The 21,165-nt window shown below is 37.3% G+C and overlaps 1 protein-coding gene across 1 annotated transcript in view; it reads left to right on the top strand.

Annotated features, from left to right (window-relative positions):
- LOC122815258 (protein FAM180A-like) overlaps positions 1–21,165 on the top strand; it is a 365,897-nt gene that overhangs the window by 239,137 nt on the left and 105,595 nt on the right. Inside the window, exon 2 of the mRNA XM_044087609.1 lies at positions 1,571–1,668. Within this exon, the coding sequence (XP_043943544.1) occupies positions 1,571–1,668 (98 nt within the window). The remainder of the gene's footprint in view (positions 1–1,570; positions 1,669–21,165) is intronic.

The following is a 21,165-nucleotide window of genomic DNA, read 5'->3' on the forward strand; positions in this document are numbered from 1 at the left end:
AGAAATACATGGTTGTCAGTCTTACATCAGTTACAAGTAAGTACCTTGAAAATATGCATAATAAGCAGAAAAGCATTGAGTGTGAACTTATTGTTTATACATTTTCTTTAGTGTGCACACTCAGATATTAGGTGAGAAGATGTTTTATATACATACTTTTAAGTAAAACGAGGATACACTATACATGCACAATTTCAGAAAAGAAATTAGCAATGGAAAGCTGTATACAATATTTACAATGTTGAACCATAAGAAATAAGCAGCTAATAGAGAAAGGAGAGCTTAGAAAATGCTTGTGGGAGCACAGCTGAAGGAGAGTTATTGAGGTGTTATTGTATTGATAGTTATTGATAGCTGATGGAGAAGGGAGAGCTTAGAAAATGCTCGTGGGAGCATAGCAGAAGGAGAGTTATTGAGGTTTTAGGAACCTGACGGGGAAAACCCCCAGGAGCATAGCTGAAGGAGAGTTGTTGAGGGCTTAGGAACCAGAGTGGGGAAAACCCCCCAGGGGAATGGACTAAGGAAGATTAGGTTGGATGGTGGCAATTGCATTTCCATTTTGTGGCCAGGTGTTTGGTAAGCTGAGTTTTGAAGTTTTCTAAGTTTGGGGTGGTTCTTAGAGAGGGAGGAAGGGAATTCCATTTTTTGCCTAGAGAGACAGTGAGGATAAGTTGGCCTGCTGTACTTTTGGGTTTGGGGATAGCAATTAGGTTTTGATGCTTGGATCTGAAGAGTTCTATTGGGGGTGTAATGGGGAGGATATTAGTTAGCGACGGACACTTAGTTGGGTGATATACAAGTCTGTGTGCAGTGGTGAGTTGGAGGAAGTCTAAGTAGTTTGGGAGTTCAAGCCACTTTAGGGATCTTAGAGTAAGGCAGTGATGGGTAGAAGGTTTAGATTTGATAGCAAATTTTGAGATTTGATATGTACATGCTTAACAGGCACACACGACTTAAATGTATTTCTAACAGTTATAAGAAAACACTTTGAGCCAAATGTCCATATTTTACCTTATTCATCAGCTGGAACACGTGTGATCTTTGTTTACAAGTAACTTCTTTTACATTAAGGTATCAACTAAAGATTTAATACCACCATGCCTTACTGCAGAGCTACATAGCTTATACATTTACAACCTGTTTGCTCTTTCTTGGATTGCTCCTGCTTTTAACATGTCTGTTTTACAATATTATACTGTATACTGTTAATAATATGCAGTTAATAAATACCACAGCCACACAGCCCCCTGTGTTATACAATGTTGCTCCACATCTACCTATATTTTTATTAATTTTATTGCACATTTCTTGTTTTGTGTATGACAAAGATGGTGGCAAAATAGATCTGAAATGGTCAGTACACTCGTATTTAACAAAATAATGTAATTATATGAACAAAGAAAGAACCAAATAAAATGCAGTGCCTCATCCAACACCTGTAGCCCATATTTTGCTACTTACTATGGACATTTATAAATTTTCTTTCTGGAAGTACAATACGTAACTTTGAATAGGTCAAACCAAAACCTGAATCAGCATATATTTCATTGCATTTTTTCTGCTTTTCCAGTGCTTTTCCCAGCTGCACAAAGAACAAGGCGATCATCAGGATTCTTGGTTAATCCAGTGTTTCAGAATTCCCTGAAAGAAGTAGAATTGCTTTATGAGGTAAGCTTATTAAATGTGTTTTTGACCTCTCCTGACCCCTCCCTTGGTATTTAGCTGTGGTAGCATAAATATTACTACACTACCTTCAATTATAGTTTAAACCTTAGCTGAGAAGTGAACTATTTTGGCAAATATTTAAAACATACTTTCCTTTTTGTACAGGAGTTTATTTATAATGTTTAAAATATGATATATTTCAAGGTTTGTACTATAGTTCCGTACCAAAAGTACCACTGCTTTCAAAATATTATTGTTGCTTGCAGGTAGAACCATGTACTGGAAGAGCACTTTCATTATTATAGAAAAGTTCTACTCCACATTAATTAAGAGATCCTGTTTGAAGACCACACTTTCAGTTGTGTCTGTGAGCCACATATGAAAATAAAGCCTTCAGATGGGGAGCTGCACCCCAACACCTGCCTAAACTTCTCAAATAGTCTTCTTCCAAAGTCTTGGTATCAACACTGCAAGTGTCAAAATCTCATTTGAAATCATACAGTGTTATAGCCTCTGTCGCCACACAATGCACATTGCCTCTGTATTTGTGTATGGGAACAGCAGTTGGACATCTGATGCAGCCTTCCACATCCTGAATGCTTTCTGATAAATAAACACTAATCTGATATCTGAACAGTTTGTCACTACATAACCACTAGCTGCAGTTTCCCGACATGTCGCCAGTGAGGGCCAATGAAAATTACAACCCTTTGAATTTGAAACTTGCATCATTTGAAGAGTCATGCCTGATAAAACATGATTTGAGAAGGTGTGCAACTCAAAATAACCTTTGGACTGAAGGCATTTTCCCCTCAGCAATGATATGCATTTCTTACATTTCTTGACAAAAATAAAATAAATGCACTAGTTTTAACAATAATCCTGGGATATGTCCTAGTAATACTATGGGTAACAACAGTCTCTAAAGGATAATGCAAGAGATTTAAATAGCCACAACTACTCTTCACTTCAATGCCTCAGAGACATTACCCTACAGTCCATGCATATCTTACGAGAAACAACTTCTTGTCTGTTTTCTTAAAATTTCCAAAGGTAATTTTGCATTATTACAATTGCCAAATTTCTCTCAGGCAAGTATAGATACACCAGAAGGGCTTAGATCAGACCATATCCATGTGTCAGTCACAGACTCAACTCAATTGCCAAAAACTGAAGTATATTTACCCCTTTATGTCACCACATCACAGGTATACCTCTCAAACAGATACAATATTCCAAGACGGGTCCCTTTGCTGATAACAATCTTTCTTTTGAGCATCATGAGTTGGTTGTGTTTTCTCCCTTAATCAGGTGATCTGTAAGGGTTTCTCCTTTAGATCAAATGCAGACTTGGCCACTCTGTATTATTCTTTTATTAGACGTATTCTTGAATACATTGCCCCCTTTGGAATGTACCTCATAAAACACCTTTACCAACTTGAAAGCCCTCTAAGATTTGTAAACAAGAAAATTTCTGGACTACACAATGTAAGATACCTGGACCCATCTTTCTCTCTACTCTGACTCATGTAGATACCCAAGGAGTGATCGCTGTTTAGCTTTTTGAGCACTGTAAGTCCCTATCCTTTTGACCTTCTGTGCCTTTACAGAACCAACAGTCTGTCTATCTAGCAAAAGCAATGATATCTCCAACTTCCATCTTTTTGCTAGCCTCTCTCTCCAATCTCAAAGATTCTAGAAAAATGCATCCACATTCAGCTAATGCCCTATCTCATCCAAAAATCACCTCTTATCTCCAACACAACAGGATTTCAGACCTGGTCACAGCACCACTACTGCCCTTATATCTTTTCTAGACACAATTAACAGGGCTGGTGACTCTGGGAAAACAATAGCTACCGTATTCTTAGACCTTTCAAAGGCTTCGATACTGTCTCCCACCATTTGCTACTATCACAGCTCTCTAACTTCAGACTCTCCCACACCACTCTAAACTGGGTCACTAGCTATCTGTCTGACAGGTAACAAGGCATCAAATGGCAAAACTCAGTCTCATCCTATCTCAGTACTCCTACCCGAGTGCTTCAAGGCTTCATACTCACCCCCCTATTATTTAATATTTTCATCAATAATTTTCACACTTCTGTCTCCAATGCTGATGTAATTCAATACACAGATGACTCAACCATAGTCTAGTCAGCCAACTCAACTTCTGAACTGTTACTCAAAATACAAACTGCCTTCTCCACCAATGAACCCTAGATGTTCAATAACCACTTAGCCCTGAACCCAAACAAATCTAAAATCATGATTTTCAGCCCATCCAAATCAACCATACTACACAAAAACACATTCAATGCCTATAGCCAAAACAAAGCAGAAATCGAAATTCTCTCCCATACAAAACTACTAAGAGTAGTTATAGACGATCAACTAAAATTCAATATCCACCTAGAGCAGAACATCAAAAGAACTCATCAATAACTTGGAATGCTGTATAGACACAATCAATACCTAACCCCTCCACTAGACAAACCCTTGGCTCAGCCTACCTACTCCTAACTCTTATGTACAGCTACCCTCTACTTACCAACTTCAAACCTCCCTAAAAGCCAAACTGGAGGAGTACTACAACAAGATAGCAAAATTCGCAACAAATTCCAAAAACTCCCTCCTATCACTGTAATTTGCTTCACTCACTAAAATGGCTGGAACTTTCAAACTATCTCAGCTATCTACAATTCACTACTGCTCACAAAATTATCTTCAAACCCTCAGACTGTCCCTCCCTAGTTTTTGTGTTCACCTCCTAACTCCCAAACATACTCCTTTGATCTGAAAACCAGAATCTACTCCTCATTCACAAACGTAACTTGTCTGCTGGCCAGCTCTTTCCCCTTAGACAAAAAGTAGAATGCTCTGCCATCAGCTCTCAGAACTACCCAAAACCCTGTCAACTTTAACGCTTCTCTACACTCTTACCTATCCTCTACCTGGAACTGCTCTTGCACTCAGCCTCCCTGATAACCTTACTTTTATGCTACATCTTTGCTCTCCACTGTATTTGCTTTAACTACTGCCCATTATAATTGCTCACAAAAATACTGTTGCTAATCTGTCATAAAGTTGCATTCTGAACACTGAGCAGCAAATAACTTTTCACAATTGTAATCTAATTTCTCTAGTAACCACTTATCACTAACAAGTCTTAGTAATCCATTTCTACCATTGCCTAACTATTGAGTTGCAACAAAAGATATGTATTATTTTAACTAGCTAATCTTGTAATTATATAATGCATCTGCTTCACCTTGTTTTTCTTGTACTGTGGAGCTTTTCTCCCCGGGCCTCCACTGAAAACGGGCTCTATATGGTCCAATGGACTTCCCCGTTAACAAACTGCACATAAATAAATATATAATCAATAATATTGTTACCTGGAGTAACTAATATACTCTCAGCATAAAGGGGTGTCATGGTTAATCTGCTTGATAACCTCCCAGCCTGAAGCTTAGGGGTAACCTGCTAACCCATGAATCGGGTAAAATGAACCTCCAGTTCAGTCAGAACTGACATTAGTATAAGGCAGAAAATTGGAGAAAGAATGAATGAATAAATGAAAGAACGAATTAACAAACAAACCAACAAATGAACATACCCTGCTTAATTCTACCTCTCACATAGTAACAGTATAGGGTTAGGAGACAATCAAAGCAATCTTGGCTGTATACATAATTTGGGCAGTACGTCTGGGTTGTCGCCATTGACATTTATGTCATAAAGTGTTGCTGTAGTAGTGTTGTTTACTTGAACAGTTTTACTAGCCTTCCTTTCTGGTTCTTGTCTGTTCTCTTTTCAATGTGTCATGCAGTATAAAATACACATACAACTCTGACAGGCATTCAGTGTATGTCTCTTGTTACCTGTGTGTCATTTCCCATGATTTAGTAAGTGCATGTCATTGCTTATATCAAGTCAAGTAAAACTGTTTCTGTCTAATTTACAGAGTGATTGTGTAATCCCGTTTGTTCAAATTGCACCCTTCAGTGTTGCAGCTTTTCTCTGCATGGAAAACGAAGGGCTATTTTCCATCTTTATGAATGTTTAAAGCTTGGTTTGTTAGTAAATTCTGTTTCAAAACTGACTTTCTAATTTTTGCAATCTTTGATGGCAAAGAAATAAATACTAAAGACATTTAACTGTCATTGCCTTTGTAACAAATAGCTCATGGCTCAAGGGCACCATGAACAAAAGGCTTATTCAATAGCTGTAAGCTTCACACAACAGTGCTTCCTCAGATATGCTAAAAAGTTTGAATGTAAGAGCAACAACGTTTAAAACATTCACTCCAGGTAGCACATGACCAGAATCAACTAATAGGTTCATAGGTTCATAGGTAGGTACTAGGCTATCTGCCCGAGGACATTTATAAGCCTAGCCAGAGTGTGTCGGCTTTCGCCACCCCATTGATTAATTAACTGATCCTCTCTCAAGCAGAGCCAATGAAGTGATCCCAGGGGTCTATTTTCTGTTACCCATCCACTCGTCAAGGCTTCTCTTGAAGAGTGTTAGTGAGGGGCTCTGCCTGATGTAATTTGGAATTTTGTTCCAAAGCATGGGGAGTCTCTGTGACAGGAATCTATCCCTCCAACATGTTCTATTTATTGTTGTGGTGAGGTTTAGCTCACTAGAGCACGTGGCTCGCAGTGACTTGGATTTCTTTAGGTGGAGCATGTCCATCAATTCTGAGCTGGACATGGCTTTGTAAGTCAGGCAGAGATCACCTCTGAGTAAGCGATATGCCACTGAGTACAGCCGGAGTTTTTTCAGTCGGGCTGCATAGGACATATGTTTGAGACCAGTAATGCTCTTGGTGAGGTACTTTTGTGGTCTTTCCAGCTGTTGAAAGTGTCTTGTGAGCTACATCCCAAATGGGGCATTGTACTCTATGATGAGTCTAATGACTGATGAGTAGAGGGGCACTATAACCTCTTTATTTCTTGATGCGAACCCTTTAGTAATTAGATGGGCCACATAGAAGGGTTTCCTAACTACTTTGGCAATATGATTGTCAAAGGAGAGATTACTATCTACCTGGGTCCCCAGATCTCTTATTACCTCTTCTGTATTAAAGAAGCTGTCACCTATGTGGTAATTCGTGGGTGTTTTGTTTTTCCCAAATGGGATGACTATGCATTTTTTTGGCATTTAGCTTGAGGCCATGGCTTTGACACCAGGTGTCCATCTCAGTAAGGCCCTTTTGGAGGATGTCCATGTCAGCCGGAGAGTCAATTATGGCTCCCAGTTTGCAGTCATCGGTGAACTTGGTTAGCCATAGTCCTCCTGTGTTTGCCTGTACGTCTGAGAAGTATATGCCGAACAGTAGGGGTCCCAGGACCGAGCATTGCGGGACACCACTTGTGACTGTTTTAGAGTCGGACCTAGAGCCTGCTATTCTTACTGTGTGAGTTCTGTCTGTTAGCCAGTTGGCAACCCATCTCGTGATGTAGGGGTTTATGTTCAGGCTGGTGAGTTTTTCTGTAATACCTGAGTGGGGAATGGTGTTGAAAGCCTTGGCAAGGTCAAGGTAGGCTGTGTGAACCACCTTTCCCTCGTCTATGGCCTTGGTTACTGTCTCAAAGAAGTCAACCAGGTTTAGTAGGCATGATCTGCCCTTAACAAAGCCGAACTGGGTTGGGTCAAGTGTTTGGAGGTTCCCAATGTCTTTGTTAATGAGTTCCATGATGATGCATTCCATAGCCTTGCAGACCAGGCTAGTCAGGCTTATGGGGCGATTGTTACCAGGGTCAGTTGTGGCCACTCCTTTGTGGAGAGGAATAACCATTGCTGTGCGCCATTCTATGGGCACATAGCTGTGTAGAGGGTGAGGTTGAACAGCGTGTTTAGGTGGGGGGTTAGTTCATTCTGTAGTTCATGCAAGACACAGCCTGGGACACCATTTGGTCCCATCGATGCTGTGTTTTTGGCTTTTGAAAGGTTTGTTTTCACCTGTGAGTCTGTGATTTTTGGGACACTGCACTTTTCCGGTATTGTTGTGGGCCCCTTTGGAGGTGAGAGGGGGGGTGAAGTTTGCACTGAATCTATCTGCCAGGATGTTGGTAATATCAGTAGGTTCAGTATATTTTGTGCTATTTTGCATTAGTTCAGTGCATATCTGCGAGTTGCCACTTAGATTCTTAACATAGCTAAAGAAGACTTTGTGGTTATCTTTTGAATCCTTGGCTATTTTTCTTTCGAAGTTAGCCTTGGATGATTTCATGAAGGACCTCAGTTTCTTACTGATACTGATCAAGGATGTCTTTCCTTCCTGGGATTTGCTTTTTTTCTGAACTAGTTTCCTCCTTCTATTGTATAGCCTGTTTATAGCAGGGGTCCACCAAACTGGTTTCCTTCTCTTAGAGGAGTGAGTCTTGGTTTTGCTAGGGATGGCATGATCCATGCATCCTTGTAGGTGCTCACAGAGTGCATTTCTAAAGGTTTCTGCATCTTGGGCAGCATTATCCTTTAGTGTGGGGGATGTGAAACTTACCACCTCTGTCTTAAGTAAGGTGAAGTTTGCTTTAGAAAAGTTTTTACTGTGGTTTCCTTAGTTAGGGGTGGTGGTGGGGTGTGGACATCCAGAGTGATTAGTTTATGGTCTAGTTTATGAAAACGAATACATAATGCATCTACAAGTCTTAAAGAGACAATGTTAAAAAGTTTTAAAAATACAGTCTAAACATATCATGCAATATATATGCTTATATAAAGTATTTGTATATACATGTCTGCATATATCAGGCAAATGCTCACATATACAATCCCCCAAGTGATCCAGTGAACAAACAAACAAACTATTATATTAAAAACACAAGACTCAGAACTATATTGACACTTTAAATAAAATTAATAAAACAAGAAATAACTTAAGCACACATATACAATCCTTTAGTTTTCTATTGCGTTTAGGAATATAGAAAGAGGTGCATTTTACACATTTCGCTAAGTACACAATATTCTTTGTTTAGCATGTCCCTAATACATTCAGATTAAATGTTTATATTTGTTCTTTATAGCATAACACATGCCTCAAATTCTGGGCATATTTCTTCTAACATAGTATATGGCTAAATGATCAGGATGTCTAGAAGGACTATTGGTGAAGATACATATGATAAGGCAATTCAAAGCCTTATACAAGATTTTAAATGAAAGGGCTACAGTAGAAATAGATTAGAAAATATGAAATCAAATAGGTGGGCTAAGGACTTCTGTAGTTAAACCTGTATTTGGGCATATGAATTCCACTATTAGCCTTGCTATCCCATGTAATGAGGCCTTTGATTTGTCTATTCCAACTATATATAATTCCCATACTAAATATGTTTCTAATACTTATAAAAAACATTGGAATATTTTAAGATCTTATGAAGGCTGGACAAAATCCCTTCCTTTCCTGGATGTAGGCATGTTATGCTATAAAGAACAAAGAAAAACAAACATTATTACAGGCAATAAAGTTACAAGACCATGCTTTAATTGTTCATTTTGTGAATATGTTAGTAGTGATAAGATATTTATACATCCAAATACTGGAAAATATTTTAATCTGAAGGTATTGGCAATATCTGAAACAAAGAAAGATGTGAGTACTTGCCTGAGATATGTAGACATGTTGATACAAATGCTTAATATAAGGACATATTACAGGTTGATGGCATACATACTTTTTAGGTTTAGTGTTTTACATCTAGTATATATAAACAAAAGAGGCAAAGAGACTCACTATTGGCTGACCTGAAGGTGTGCCCACCACAGGATATCTGTATTGGTCACAGTGATTTTTGAGTATGATGGATGAACATGCAAAGAGAATGGGTGAAATAAAATAAATGATTGAAAGCTAGCATCCCTATTGGCTTGGCGTTTTGCTAATTTCCATAGAAACGTAATTGGAGTCCTATGTTTTTTAACGATCTGATGAAGATTATTCAAAAGCGTTTATCGTTTGACAAGGAAGGGACCGTTTTATTGTACTGACTTTTAATTTTGGTGAAATTAAAACCTGTTTTTAATGGATTATCAGTGTTTACATTGAGGACAGCATTTTGCCTGCTTTAGGTTCTGTATTCAACTTTACGATACTCTTTTGTATCAGCCGTGGCTGTCTTTTCTGCCGTATTGTTTACAAATAAATAAATAATAACTCATGACGTGACATTTTGCTGTCTAATTAAAATGTACACTGCTTTTTGTTTAAATTTCTGTCTGCTTTTCACTTGTCGACTTCAATGGCTTTGCAGTTTGCACCAACATGATTTGGACTAAAAATGTTGTAAACAACTATCAAAAGTCTGCACCATGTAGAATATAAAGTAGCCCGAAACCTATTTTAGATAAGAGATTGATCCAAATGTGTAGGAACAGGCTGTCCATTGGTGACCTGAGTTTGGGAATATTCTCAGGTCACTGATAGGACTGGCCAGAGGAATGAGATGGATCCATTCATGGATCCACCATGGACTCGTTTATTCTGGGAGGGAGGACTTGGAGGGAACCATATGACTACATGACCTCTTTTGGGGATAAGAAGTCTTGCAGGCCATCCCAGTTTAAAACAGGAGGTGGCAATTGAATTCTGATATTACTGCACTAGCTACTCGCACAGCTAGTGACCTTGTCTCAGTGTTGTAGCCGGGGGGGGGGGGGTGAAGTGGTGACTGCTCCAGGTGCAAGATTTTAAGAGACATAATTGGCAGCTCAGAAATGAATGGTTTTACATGAGTACAGTAATAACATTCATTAAGTAGCTGTGGTTGTTTAAATGAATGTGTGCAGAGTGAATGTTTGCTTGTAAGTATTGTAAGGAGCTAGACTAAGCTGTTTGCTACAGTTGCAGAAGGGTTTCAACTTTGTAGTTTTTTTTTTTTTGCTCCTCGACTTTGGGTTTAGGGGAACAATACTCTGGTGATCGCTCAGGGTGCCAAATGACCTAGCTATAGCTCTGTCTAGAGTGACCTGCTGCATGAATGATGGTGCCTGGCTTCAAACTCTCACCTCCCCATTAGGTCTCTCACTCCTTGGGGATAGCAATGTGCTACTATAAGGTTTGCCTTCCAAGGATTTAGGAAGCCCACCCATCAAAGAATCATGCCTGGTACTACATAGTTAGGAAGAAGCCATGGAGGGACCTGGGTTTGGGTTAATGTGGAAGCAGGGGTAGTAGCCAGAGTGATTGGGTGGGAAGAGCAAAAAAAAAACTTTTTTTTATATTATACCAAATATATAACATATATTAACATATAGTGGTTATGATTATTTCTGATGATAGTGTATAGAGATGTTATTGGCTTACATGTTAGAAGTGATAATGTTTCAAAACTAAGTTGAAAGTTAAAGTTTCAACAACAGATGTCTGCAGATGTTTCGATTTTGCATGCATCTGCTGCATATTTTAGACATAAGTAACATTAAGATGAAACAAGCACAAACCAAAGAAAACCAACATGCGGAGGGTTGAGTGAAAACAATTTCATAACCTGTAACTGTTTAGACATGACATCAAAAGCACTAGTTCCTAATAATTTACCATCTGCATTCTTTGTACAGGGTTTTACTCTTTTAGATGCTTCTAAAGCAAATCTGGACTTAGAGGCATGATGTCTACCATGTGGATCTGGTTGTAACGCATGAGTCTTATAAGCAGAATAAATATGGAAAACAAGTACAAGCAAACAGTTTGAAGTGAATGCTGCTCTTACACTTAAACTTTTTAATATATCTGAAGAAGCACTGTTATCTATTCAATAAACCTTTTGTTTGTGGTGTCAGAGAGACATGAGTTATTTGTTACATTGCTTTTGTATGGTATAGCTCAGTCTTTACCCATTTTGAGTTACCTGTTTTTGCTGGAATATCATTGTTTATATCATTTTTGATTGACAATTTGTTTTTACTATTGTTCTTTCTTACTGATTTACTCAGGAGGGACAAAATGTGTTTTGTTTTCTAAGTCTTTATAACTCATTATTTTGGAAGATAACTTTCAGCCATGTATTACATAATTACCATATTTTGTAAGTTCTGGATTTCTTGATTTAGATCATAATGTCCCAGAAGGTATTACTACAAGATTTAAAATCAACATATTTGCAAAACTTTTTTTGCATGGGATCAAACACTTGCGTGAGTAAACTGAAATCCTCAGTAGGCATACCTCTCAACTGTCAAGATTTCCACAGAATGTCCAGATTTTTTGTGCCTGGACAGTGTAGCACATATGCAACTTACAACCTCTCACATATTGCTTTACTTTCAAAACTTACCTGTTCCAAAACAACCTTCAACTTGTTTAAAATAGTTACTGTGTCTGTTCTGCATGTGAATTTGAAGTTGCCCTGTGCATTTCTGATGCCAACTGTACAGATCCAGACTAACAGTTATTTTTTTATGGTGAAAACAATGCCTCAGCTTATGTCAGCTATACCCCCATCCACAATAATGCAGTTTATATCCCATCCACAACAACACTACAACTTGTTATCAATTATACCTCCATCCACAATACTATAGCATATGTCAACAACTCCCATCTGCAGCAATACTACAACTTAAATCAATGATACCCCCATCCACAACAATAATACAACTTATATCAGCAATACCTTCATCCACAACAATACCACAACTTATGTTAATGATATCCTCAACCACAACAATACCGCAGCTTATGTCAGTGATACGCCATGCACAACAACACTACAGCTTATTATCAACAATACCCCCATCCACAACAGTACTATAGCATATGCCAAGAATACTCCCATCCACAGCAATACTACAGCTTAAGTCAGTGATACCACCATCCACAACAGTACTATAGCTTATATCAGTGATACCGCCATCCACAATACTATAGCTTATGTCAGTTATACCACCATTCACAGCAATATTGTAGCTTATGTCAGAGATACTGGCATCCATAACAGTACTACAGCTTATGTCAACAATGTCCCCAACCACAACAATACCACAGCTTATTTCAGCAATACCTCATCCACAACAATAATACAATTTCTATCAGTAATACTCCATCCACAACACTACAGCTTATTATCAACAATGCCCCCTTCCACAACAGTACTATAGCATATGCCAAGAATATTTCCATCCACAAGAATACTACAGTTTAAGTCAGTGATACTCCCCTCCACAACAATGCTACAGCTTTTGTCAGTGATAACACCAACCACAACAGTACTATAGCTTATATCATTGATACCTCCATCCACAGTACTATAGCTTATGTCAGTTATACCACCATTCACAACAATACTATAGCTTATGTCAGAGATACCACCATCCATAACAGTACTACAGCTTATGTCAACAGTGAACCCCAACCCCAACAATACTACAACTTATATCAGAAAATGAAGTCAGGGAAAGCAACAGGCTCAGATGAGGTCACAACAGATATGATAAAGACACTAGGTGATATAGAGGAGAAATGGCTCCTGAGAGTACTCATAGCAGTATAGAAAGAAAGGCATATCCCAGTCGACTGGAGAATAAGCATACTAGTTTCAGTGCTCAAGAACAAAGAAGACATTCACAACTGCATGCAGTATAGTGGTATCAAACTCCTATCACACTGCATGAAAGTTCTGGAGAGGGGGATTGATAAACAAATACGCATAACAGTAGAAAGTAAGATGGGCGACGAGCAGTTTGGATTCAGATCAGGATGCAGCACAGCTGACCCAATGTTTGCAGTGAGACTGATAGTTGAGAAGAAGCTAGAGATGAGGAAAGAGTCCAACTGGGCATTCCTAGACTAGAAGAAAGTATATGACAAGGTCCCAAGAAAACTGATTTGGTTAGTACTGTTGTGGTTTGAAGTCTCAGAAACATTGGTAGAATTAGTGCAGGCTATGTACAAAGACCCAATGACTCAAGTACGAACAGTGGGTGTGTACCAGGGATCAACTCTGAGTCCACTGCTGTTCATACTGGTGATGGACTACATTAGCAAACAGGTCAGAGGGGACAGATCAACATTGTTACTGTATGCAGATGATGTGGCATTACAGGCAGATTGAGCAAGAACTTCAGTAAAGCATAAGGAAATGGAATGCAAAACTGAAGGCATATGAGATGCAATTGAGCACAAACAAGAGAGTTAAAATAGCAGCAAATAGTGGATCTCAGAAGAAGCTGAGAATTGAGATAGAAGAGAAAATAGTGGAGCATGTTAACAGCATTAAGTATGTGGGAAGGGTGGTGGAGGAGAAGGCAAGTCTGAGTGAGGAGGTCAAAGCTAGATTCAGAGGAGTGGTAGCCAACTAGCACAGAGTTTCAGGTGTAGTATATGACAGAAGAATGCTAAAGAAGCTGAAATGTAAAGTGTATAAACCATTGGTGTGACCAGTACTACCTTATGATACCTTGGTAGTAAAAACAGAGCAGTTGAGGAAGCTAGAGGTGATGGAGATGAAGTGCCTGACAAGAGTGGTAGGATACACACTAAGACAGATGAAGAAAGAAAAAATAAGGAAATAAGATCAGAAACCAAAGTAACTCCAATTGCAGAAAAGGTCTAAGAGAACAGATTAAGGTGGTTTGGACACGTGCAGAAAAACAGAAGACACTCTAGTGAAGAAGATTTGGGACAGACAGGAAAAAGGCAAAAGGAAACAAGGGCATCCAGCAAAGAGTTGGGTGGATTGTGTGAGAGAAGACCTATGACAGTCCAGCATGAGTGTTGAAGAAAGGAGGAGAGTGGCACTGACTTGAGAGAGATGGTAACAGTTGAAATGACACCCTGACGCCAAGTAGGAAATGGAAAAAAAGGGGTTGATGATAATGATGATATCAGTGATATCTCCAGCGACAGCAATATTACAGCTTATGTTAGCGATAACCCCATTCAAAACTATACTACAGCTTATGTCAATGATACCACCATCTAAAAAAAAACTACTACAGCTTATGTCAATGATACCACCATCTAAAAACTATACTACAGCTTATGTCAATGATACCACCATCTAAAAACAATACTACAGCTCATGTCAATTATACCACCATCTAAAAACAATACAACAGCTTACGTCAATGATACCACCAACTAAAAACAATACTACAGCTTATGTCAATGATACCACAATCTAAAAACAATACTACAGCTTATGTCAATGATACCACCATCTAAAAAAAATTACTACAGCTTATGTCAATGATACCACCATCTAAAAACAATACTACAGCTTATGTCAATGATACCACCATCTAAAAACAATACTACAGCTTATGTCAATGATACCACCATCTAAAAACAATACTACAGCTTATTTCAATGATACCAACATGTAAAATCTATACTACAGCTTATGTCAATGGTATCACCATCTAAAAACAATACCACAGCTTATGTCAATGATACCACCATCTAAAACAAATACTACAGCTCATGTCAATGATACCACCATCTAAAAACAATACTACAGCTCATGTCAATGATACCACCATCTAAAAACTATACTACAGCTTATGTCAATGATACCACCCTCTAAAAATAATACTACAGCTCATGTCAATGATACCACCATCTAAAAACAATACTACAGCTTATGTCAATGATACCAACATGTAAAATCTATACTACAGCTTATGTCAATGGTATCACTATCTAAAAACAATACCACAGCTTATGTCAATGATACCACCATCTAAAAAAAATACTACAGCTCATGTCAATAATACCACCATCTAAAAACAATACTACAGCTCATGTCAATGATACCACCATCTAAAAACTATACTACAGCTTATGTCAATGATACCACCATCTAAAAACAATACTACAGCTCATGTCAATGATACCACCATCTAAAAACAATACTACAGCTTATGTCAATGATACCACCATGTAAAACCTATACTACAGCTTATGTCAATGATACCACCATCTAAAAACAATACAACAGCTTATGTCAATGATACCACCATCTAAAAACAATACTACAGATTATGTCAATGATACCACTATCAAGAATAATAACACAGCTTATGTCAAAGATACCACCATCTAAAAACAATACTACAGCTTATATCAATGATACCACCATCTAAAAACAATACTACAGCTTATGTCAATGATACCACCATCTAAAACCAGTACTACAGCTTATGCCAATGATACCACCATCTAAAAACAATACAACAGCTTATGTCAATGATACCACCAACTAAAAACAATACTACAGCTTATGTCAATGATACCACCATCTAAAAACTATACTACAGCTTATGTCAATGATACCACCATCTAAACACAATACTACAGCATATGTCAATGATACCACCATCTAAAAACCATACTATAGCTTATGTCAATGATACTACCATCTAAAAACAATGCTACAGCTTATGTTAATGATACCACCATCTAAAAACAATAGTACAGCTTATGTCAATGGTACTACTATCCAAAAACAATAGTACAGCTTATGTCAAAGATACCACCATCTAAAAACAATACTACAGCTTATGCCAATGATACCACCATCTAACAACTAAACTACAGCTTATGTCAATGATACCACCATCTAAAAACAATACTACGGCTTATGTCAATGATACCACCATCTAAAACTATACTACAGCTTACACCAATGATACCACCATCTAAAAACAATAGTACAGCTTATGTCAATGATACCACCATCTAAAAACTATACTACAGCTTATGTCAATGATACCACCATCTAAAAACAATACTACAGCCTATGTCAATGATACAACCATCTAAAAACAATACTACAGCATATGTCAATGATACCACCATCTAAAAACAATAGTACAGCTTATGTCAATGATACCACCATCTAAAAACTATACTACAACTTATGTCAATGATATCACCATCAAAAAACAATAGTGCAACTTATGTCAATAATACCACATTCTAAAAACAATAGTACAGCTTATGTCAATGATACCACCATCTAAAAACAATACTACAGCTTATGTCAATTATACCACCATCTAAAAACTATACTACAGCTTAATGCAATGATACCACCATCTAAAAACTATACTACAGCTTATGTCAATGATACCACCATTTAAAAACAATAGTACAGCTTATGTCAATAATACCACCATCTAAAACAATACTACAGCTTATGTCAATGATACCACCATCTAAAAACAATACTACAGCTTACGTCAGTGATACCACCATCTAAAAACAATACTATAGTTTATATCAATGATACCACCATTTAAAAACTATACTACAGCTTATGCAATGAAACCACCATCTAAAAAGAATACTACAACATATGTCAATGATACCACCATCTAAAAACAATACTACAGCTTATGTCAATGATACCAGCATCTAAAAACAATACTACAGCTTATGCCAATGATACCACTATCAAAAAACAATAGTACAGCTTATGTCAAAGATACCACCATCTAAAAACAATACTACAGTTTATGTCAATGATGCCACCATCTAAAAACAATAGTACAGCTTGTGTCAATTATGCCACCATCTAAAAAAAATTCTACAGCTTAAATCAATGATACCACCATCTAAAAATTATACTACAGCTTATGTCAATGATACCACCATCTAAAAACTATACTACAGCTTATGTCAATGATACCACCATCTAAAAATCTATACTACAGCTTATGTCAATGGTACCACCATTTAAAACAATAGTACAGCCTATGTCAATGATACCATCATCTAAAAACAAAAGTACAGCTTATGTCAATACTACCGCCATCTAAAAACTATACTACAGCTTATGTAAATAATACCACCATCTAAAAACAATAGTACAGCTACTATCAATGATACCACCATCTAAAAACAATATAACAACTTATGTCAGTGATACCACAATCTAAAAACTATACTACAGCTTATGTTAATGATACCACCATCTAAAAACAACACAGCAGCTTATGGCAATAATACCACCATCTAAAGAAAATACTACAGCTTATGTCAATGACACCACCATCTAAAAAAAATACTACAGCTTATGTCAATGACACCACCATCTAAAAACAATACTACAGCTTATGTCAATGATACCACCATCTAAAAACTATACTACAGCTTATGTCAATGATACCACCATCTAAAAACAATACTACAGATTATGTCAATGATACCACCATTTAAAAACAATACTACAGCTTTTGTCAATGATACCACCATCTAAAAAAATACTACAGCTTATGTCAATGATACCACCATCTAAAAACTATGCTACAGCTTCTGTCAAAGATACCACCATCTAAAAACAACAGTACAGATTATATCAATGATACCACCATCTAAAAACAATACTACAACTTGTGTTAATAATACCACTATCTAAAAACAATAGTACAGCTTATATCAATGATACCACCATCGAATAACAAGACTACAGCTTATGTTAAAGATACCACCATCTAAAACCAATACTATAGCTGATGTCAGTGATAGCACCATCTAAAAACAATAGTACAGCTTATGTCAATGATACCACCTTCTAAAAACAATACTACAGGTTATACCAATGATACCACCATCTAAAAACAATACTACAGTTTATGTCAATGATACCACCACCTACAACATTACTATAGATTATGTCAAAGATACCACCATCTAGAACAATATTACAGATTATGTAAGCAAAATCCCCATCCACAACAATACTACAGCTTATGTCAGTGATACCACCATCCACAACATTACTATAGATTAAGATACCACCATCTAGAACAATACTACAGCTTATGTTAGCAATACCCCATCCACAACAATACTACAGTTTATGTCAGATATACCACCATCCACACCATTAATATAGATTATGTCAAAGATACCACCATCTAGAACAATACTACAGCTTATGTTAGCAATACCCCATCCACAACAATACTACAGCTTATGTCAAAGATACCACCATCCACAACATTACTATAGATTATGTCAAAGATACCACCATGTAGAACAATACTACAGCTTATGTTAGCAATACCCCATCCACAAAAATACTACAGCTTATATCAATGATAACACCATCTAAAAATCTATACTACAGCTTATGTCAATGATACCACCATCTAAAAACAATACTACAGCTTATGCCAATGATACCACTATCAAAAAACAATAGTACAGCTTATGTCAAAGATACCACCATCTAAAAACAATACTACAGCTTATGTCAATAATACCACCATCTAAAAACAATAGTACAGCTTATGTTAATGATGCCACCATCTAAAAACAATACTACAGCTTATGTCAATGATACCACCATCTAAAAACTATACTACAGCTTATGTCAATGATACCACTATCTAAAAACTATACTACAGCTTATGTTAATGGTAGCACCATCTAAAACCAATACTACAGCTTATGTCAATGATACCACCATCTAAAAACAACACTACAGCTTATGTCAATGATACCACCATCTAAAAACAATAGCACAGCCTATGTCAATGATACCACCATCTAAAAACAATAGTACAGCTTATGTCAATAATATCACCATCTAAAAACTATACTACAGCTTATGTAAATGATACCACCATCTAAAAACAATAGTACAGCTACTATCAATGATACCACCATTTAAAAACAATATAACAACTTGTGATTTTTTTCACACTGAACTGATCGAAGGAAGGACACTGAGGAAACTTGGAGCTATAATATATAACATTAAGTATCCTGTTTTTTGTTTATTTTGCTCTTTATTTCTTTGTTATTTATAGCACTTTGTGTACTGTGTATTTTTCTAGCTAGTTTCACTGTGCGTGAGGTATTAACTGGAAATTGTCCACTTTTATTAAGCATCTGTTGGGTTGTATATTTCTGATAACTTGTTGCAGTTAAACACTTTTTCTAGAGGCTCCTTTAGCTGTTTAAAACTTTCATTTAAAGGCTCACCACTGCTTTTCAGCTGTGACATACATTTCTACATTTGTTCTAAGTAGTGGGGATATTTGTAGCATTTCCATATTCAGGCTTGCATTTGGGCCTAGTGTTTGTGGAGGCTGTGTGTCTGAGCACATATTCAGGGACATCTTGGTTTAGCCAAAGCCATCAGGCATTTCAGTGAGAGAGAATTGTTTGAGGTCATTGGCTGACTGAGGTCACCTGGACTACAGCTTAGACTAAGCACCTCATTAGTTCTTTTGAGATTTCTTTCTTAAAAGCTGTCTCAGGTTTCAACTTTCTGTTACCTAAGAAATTCAGTTGTGAGTGTTCTGCCAATTCACACTGAACTGATCGAAGGAAGGACACTGAGGAAAGTCGGAGCTATAATATATAACATTAAGTATCCTGTTTTTTGTTTATTTTGTTCTTTATTTCTTTGTTATTTATAGCACTTTGTGTACTGTGTATTTTTCTAGCTAGTTTCACTGTGTGTGAGGTATTAACTGGAAATTGTCCACTTTTATTAAGCATCTGTTGGGTTGTTTATTTCTGATAACTTGTTGCAGTTAAACTCTTTTTTCTAGAGGCTCCTTTAGCTGTTTAAAACTTTCATTTAAAGGCTCACTGCTGCTTTTCAGCTGTGAGATACATTTCTGCAGTTTGTTTCCCACCCATAGTTGGTGGCTTTGCAGTTGCCCGCCCCTAGTGTAAATTTGATCTGGGACCCTCCTCCCAGTCTAGTGTCATTACCTTATTCTACCCAGTACAGGGAGAACATTTGAGAAGGCCAATCAGCTTAGTTTCTGCTACTCCTTTCTCTCTTTCCACTAAAAAAAAAACAAAAAGACAAAAAAAAAAAACAATTTTATCTGCTTTTACTGTTTTTGTGTTTCTTCCTACTTTATTTTGCTTTTGCGTCATCTTAAAAGTACTCAGTTGTATTTATTACTGCTTGGTGTAACTCATTCTAAGCCTTTTAGTTTAAGCACTTGGGCTTCAGACCAGTTGTTTTACATTAGGAAGGTTTGTGGTCTGCACTGTAGTGGCAGAACAGGTAGCTTACGTCCTTCTAAGTTGGGAACTGCTGATTGAGGGCGCAGCGTTTGTTATTCTAAAAGTGTATTAATTCTGGTTTAAGCACTTAGACTTCAGGCCAGTTATTTTACATTAAGAGGGTTCGTGGTCTGCACTCTTGTGGGAGGAGAGGCTGGACTCTGCCCTTCTGAGCTGGGAATTTCTGGTTAAAGGCTTATAGTGCCTGCATATTTGAACTGCTTCTTACTGAAATTGGTACACCTTTTTTGCTGTAGCATAGACTAGATCCAGGCCTGCTGAATCTAGCTTTGTTTGTATAACTTGAGCACTAATCCAGGCATTCTTTAAAGTATTCAATTGTATTTATTACTGCTTGGTAGTAACTTGATTAAAGTGTAGCTATCATTCTAAGTCTTTTAGATTAAGAACTTGGGCTTCAGACCAGTTGTTTTACATTAGGAAGGTTTGTGGCCTGCACTGTGGTGGCAGGACAGGTAGCTTACATCCTTCTAAGTTGGGAACTGCTGATT

This window comes from Protopterus annectens, chromosome 11.part0 (genome assembly GCF_019279795.1).
Source record: "Protopterus annectens isolate FY-2018-M chromosome 11.part0, PAN1.0, whole genome shotgun sequence".
Taxonomy (NCBI): domain Eukaryota; kingdom Metazoa; phylum Chordata; order Ceratodontiformes; family Protopteridae; genus Protopterus; species Protopterus annectens.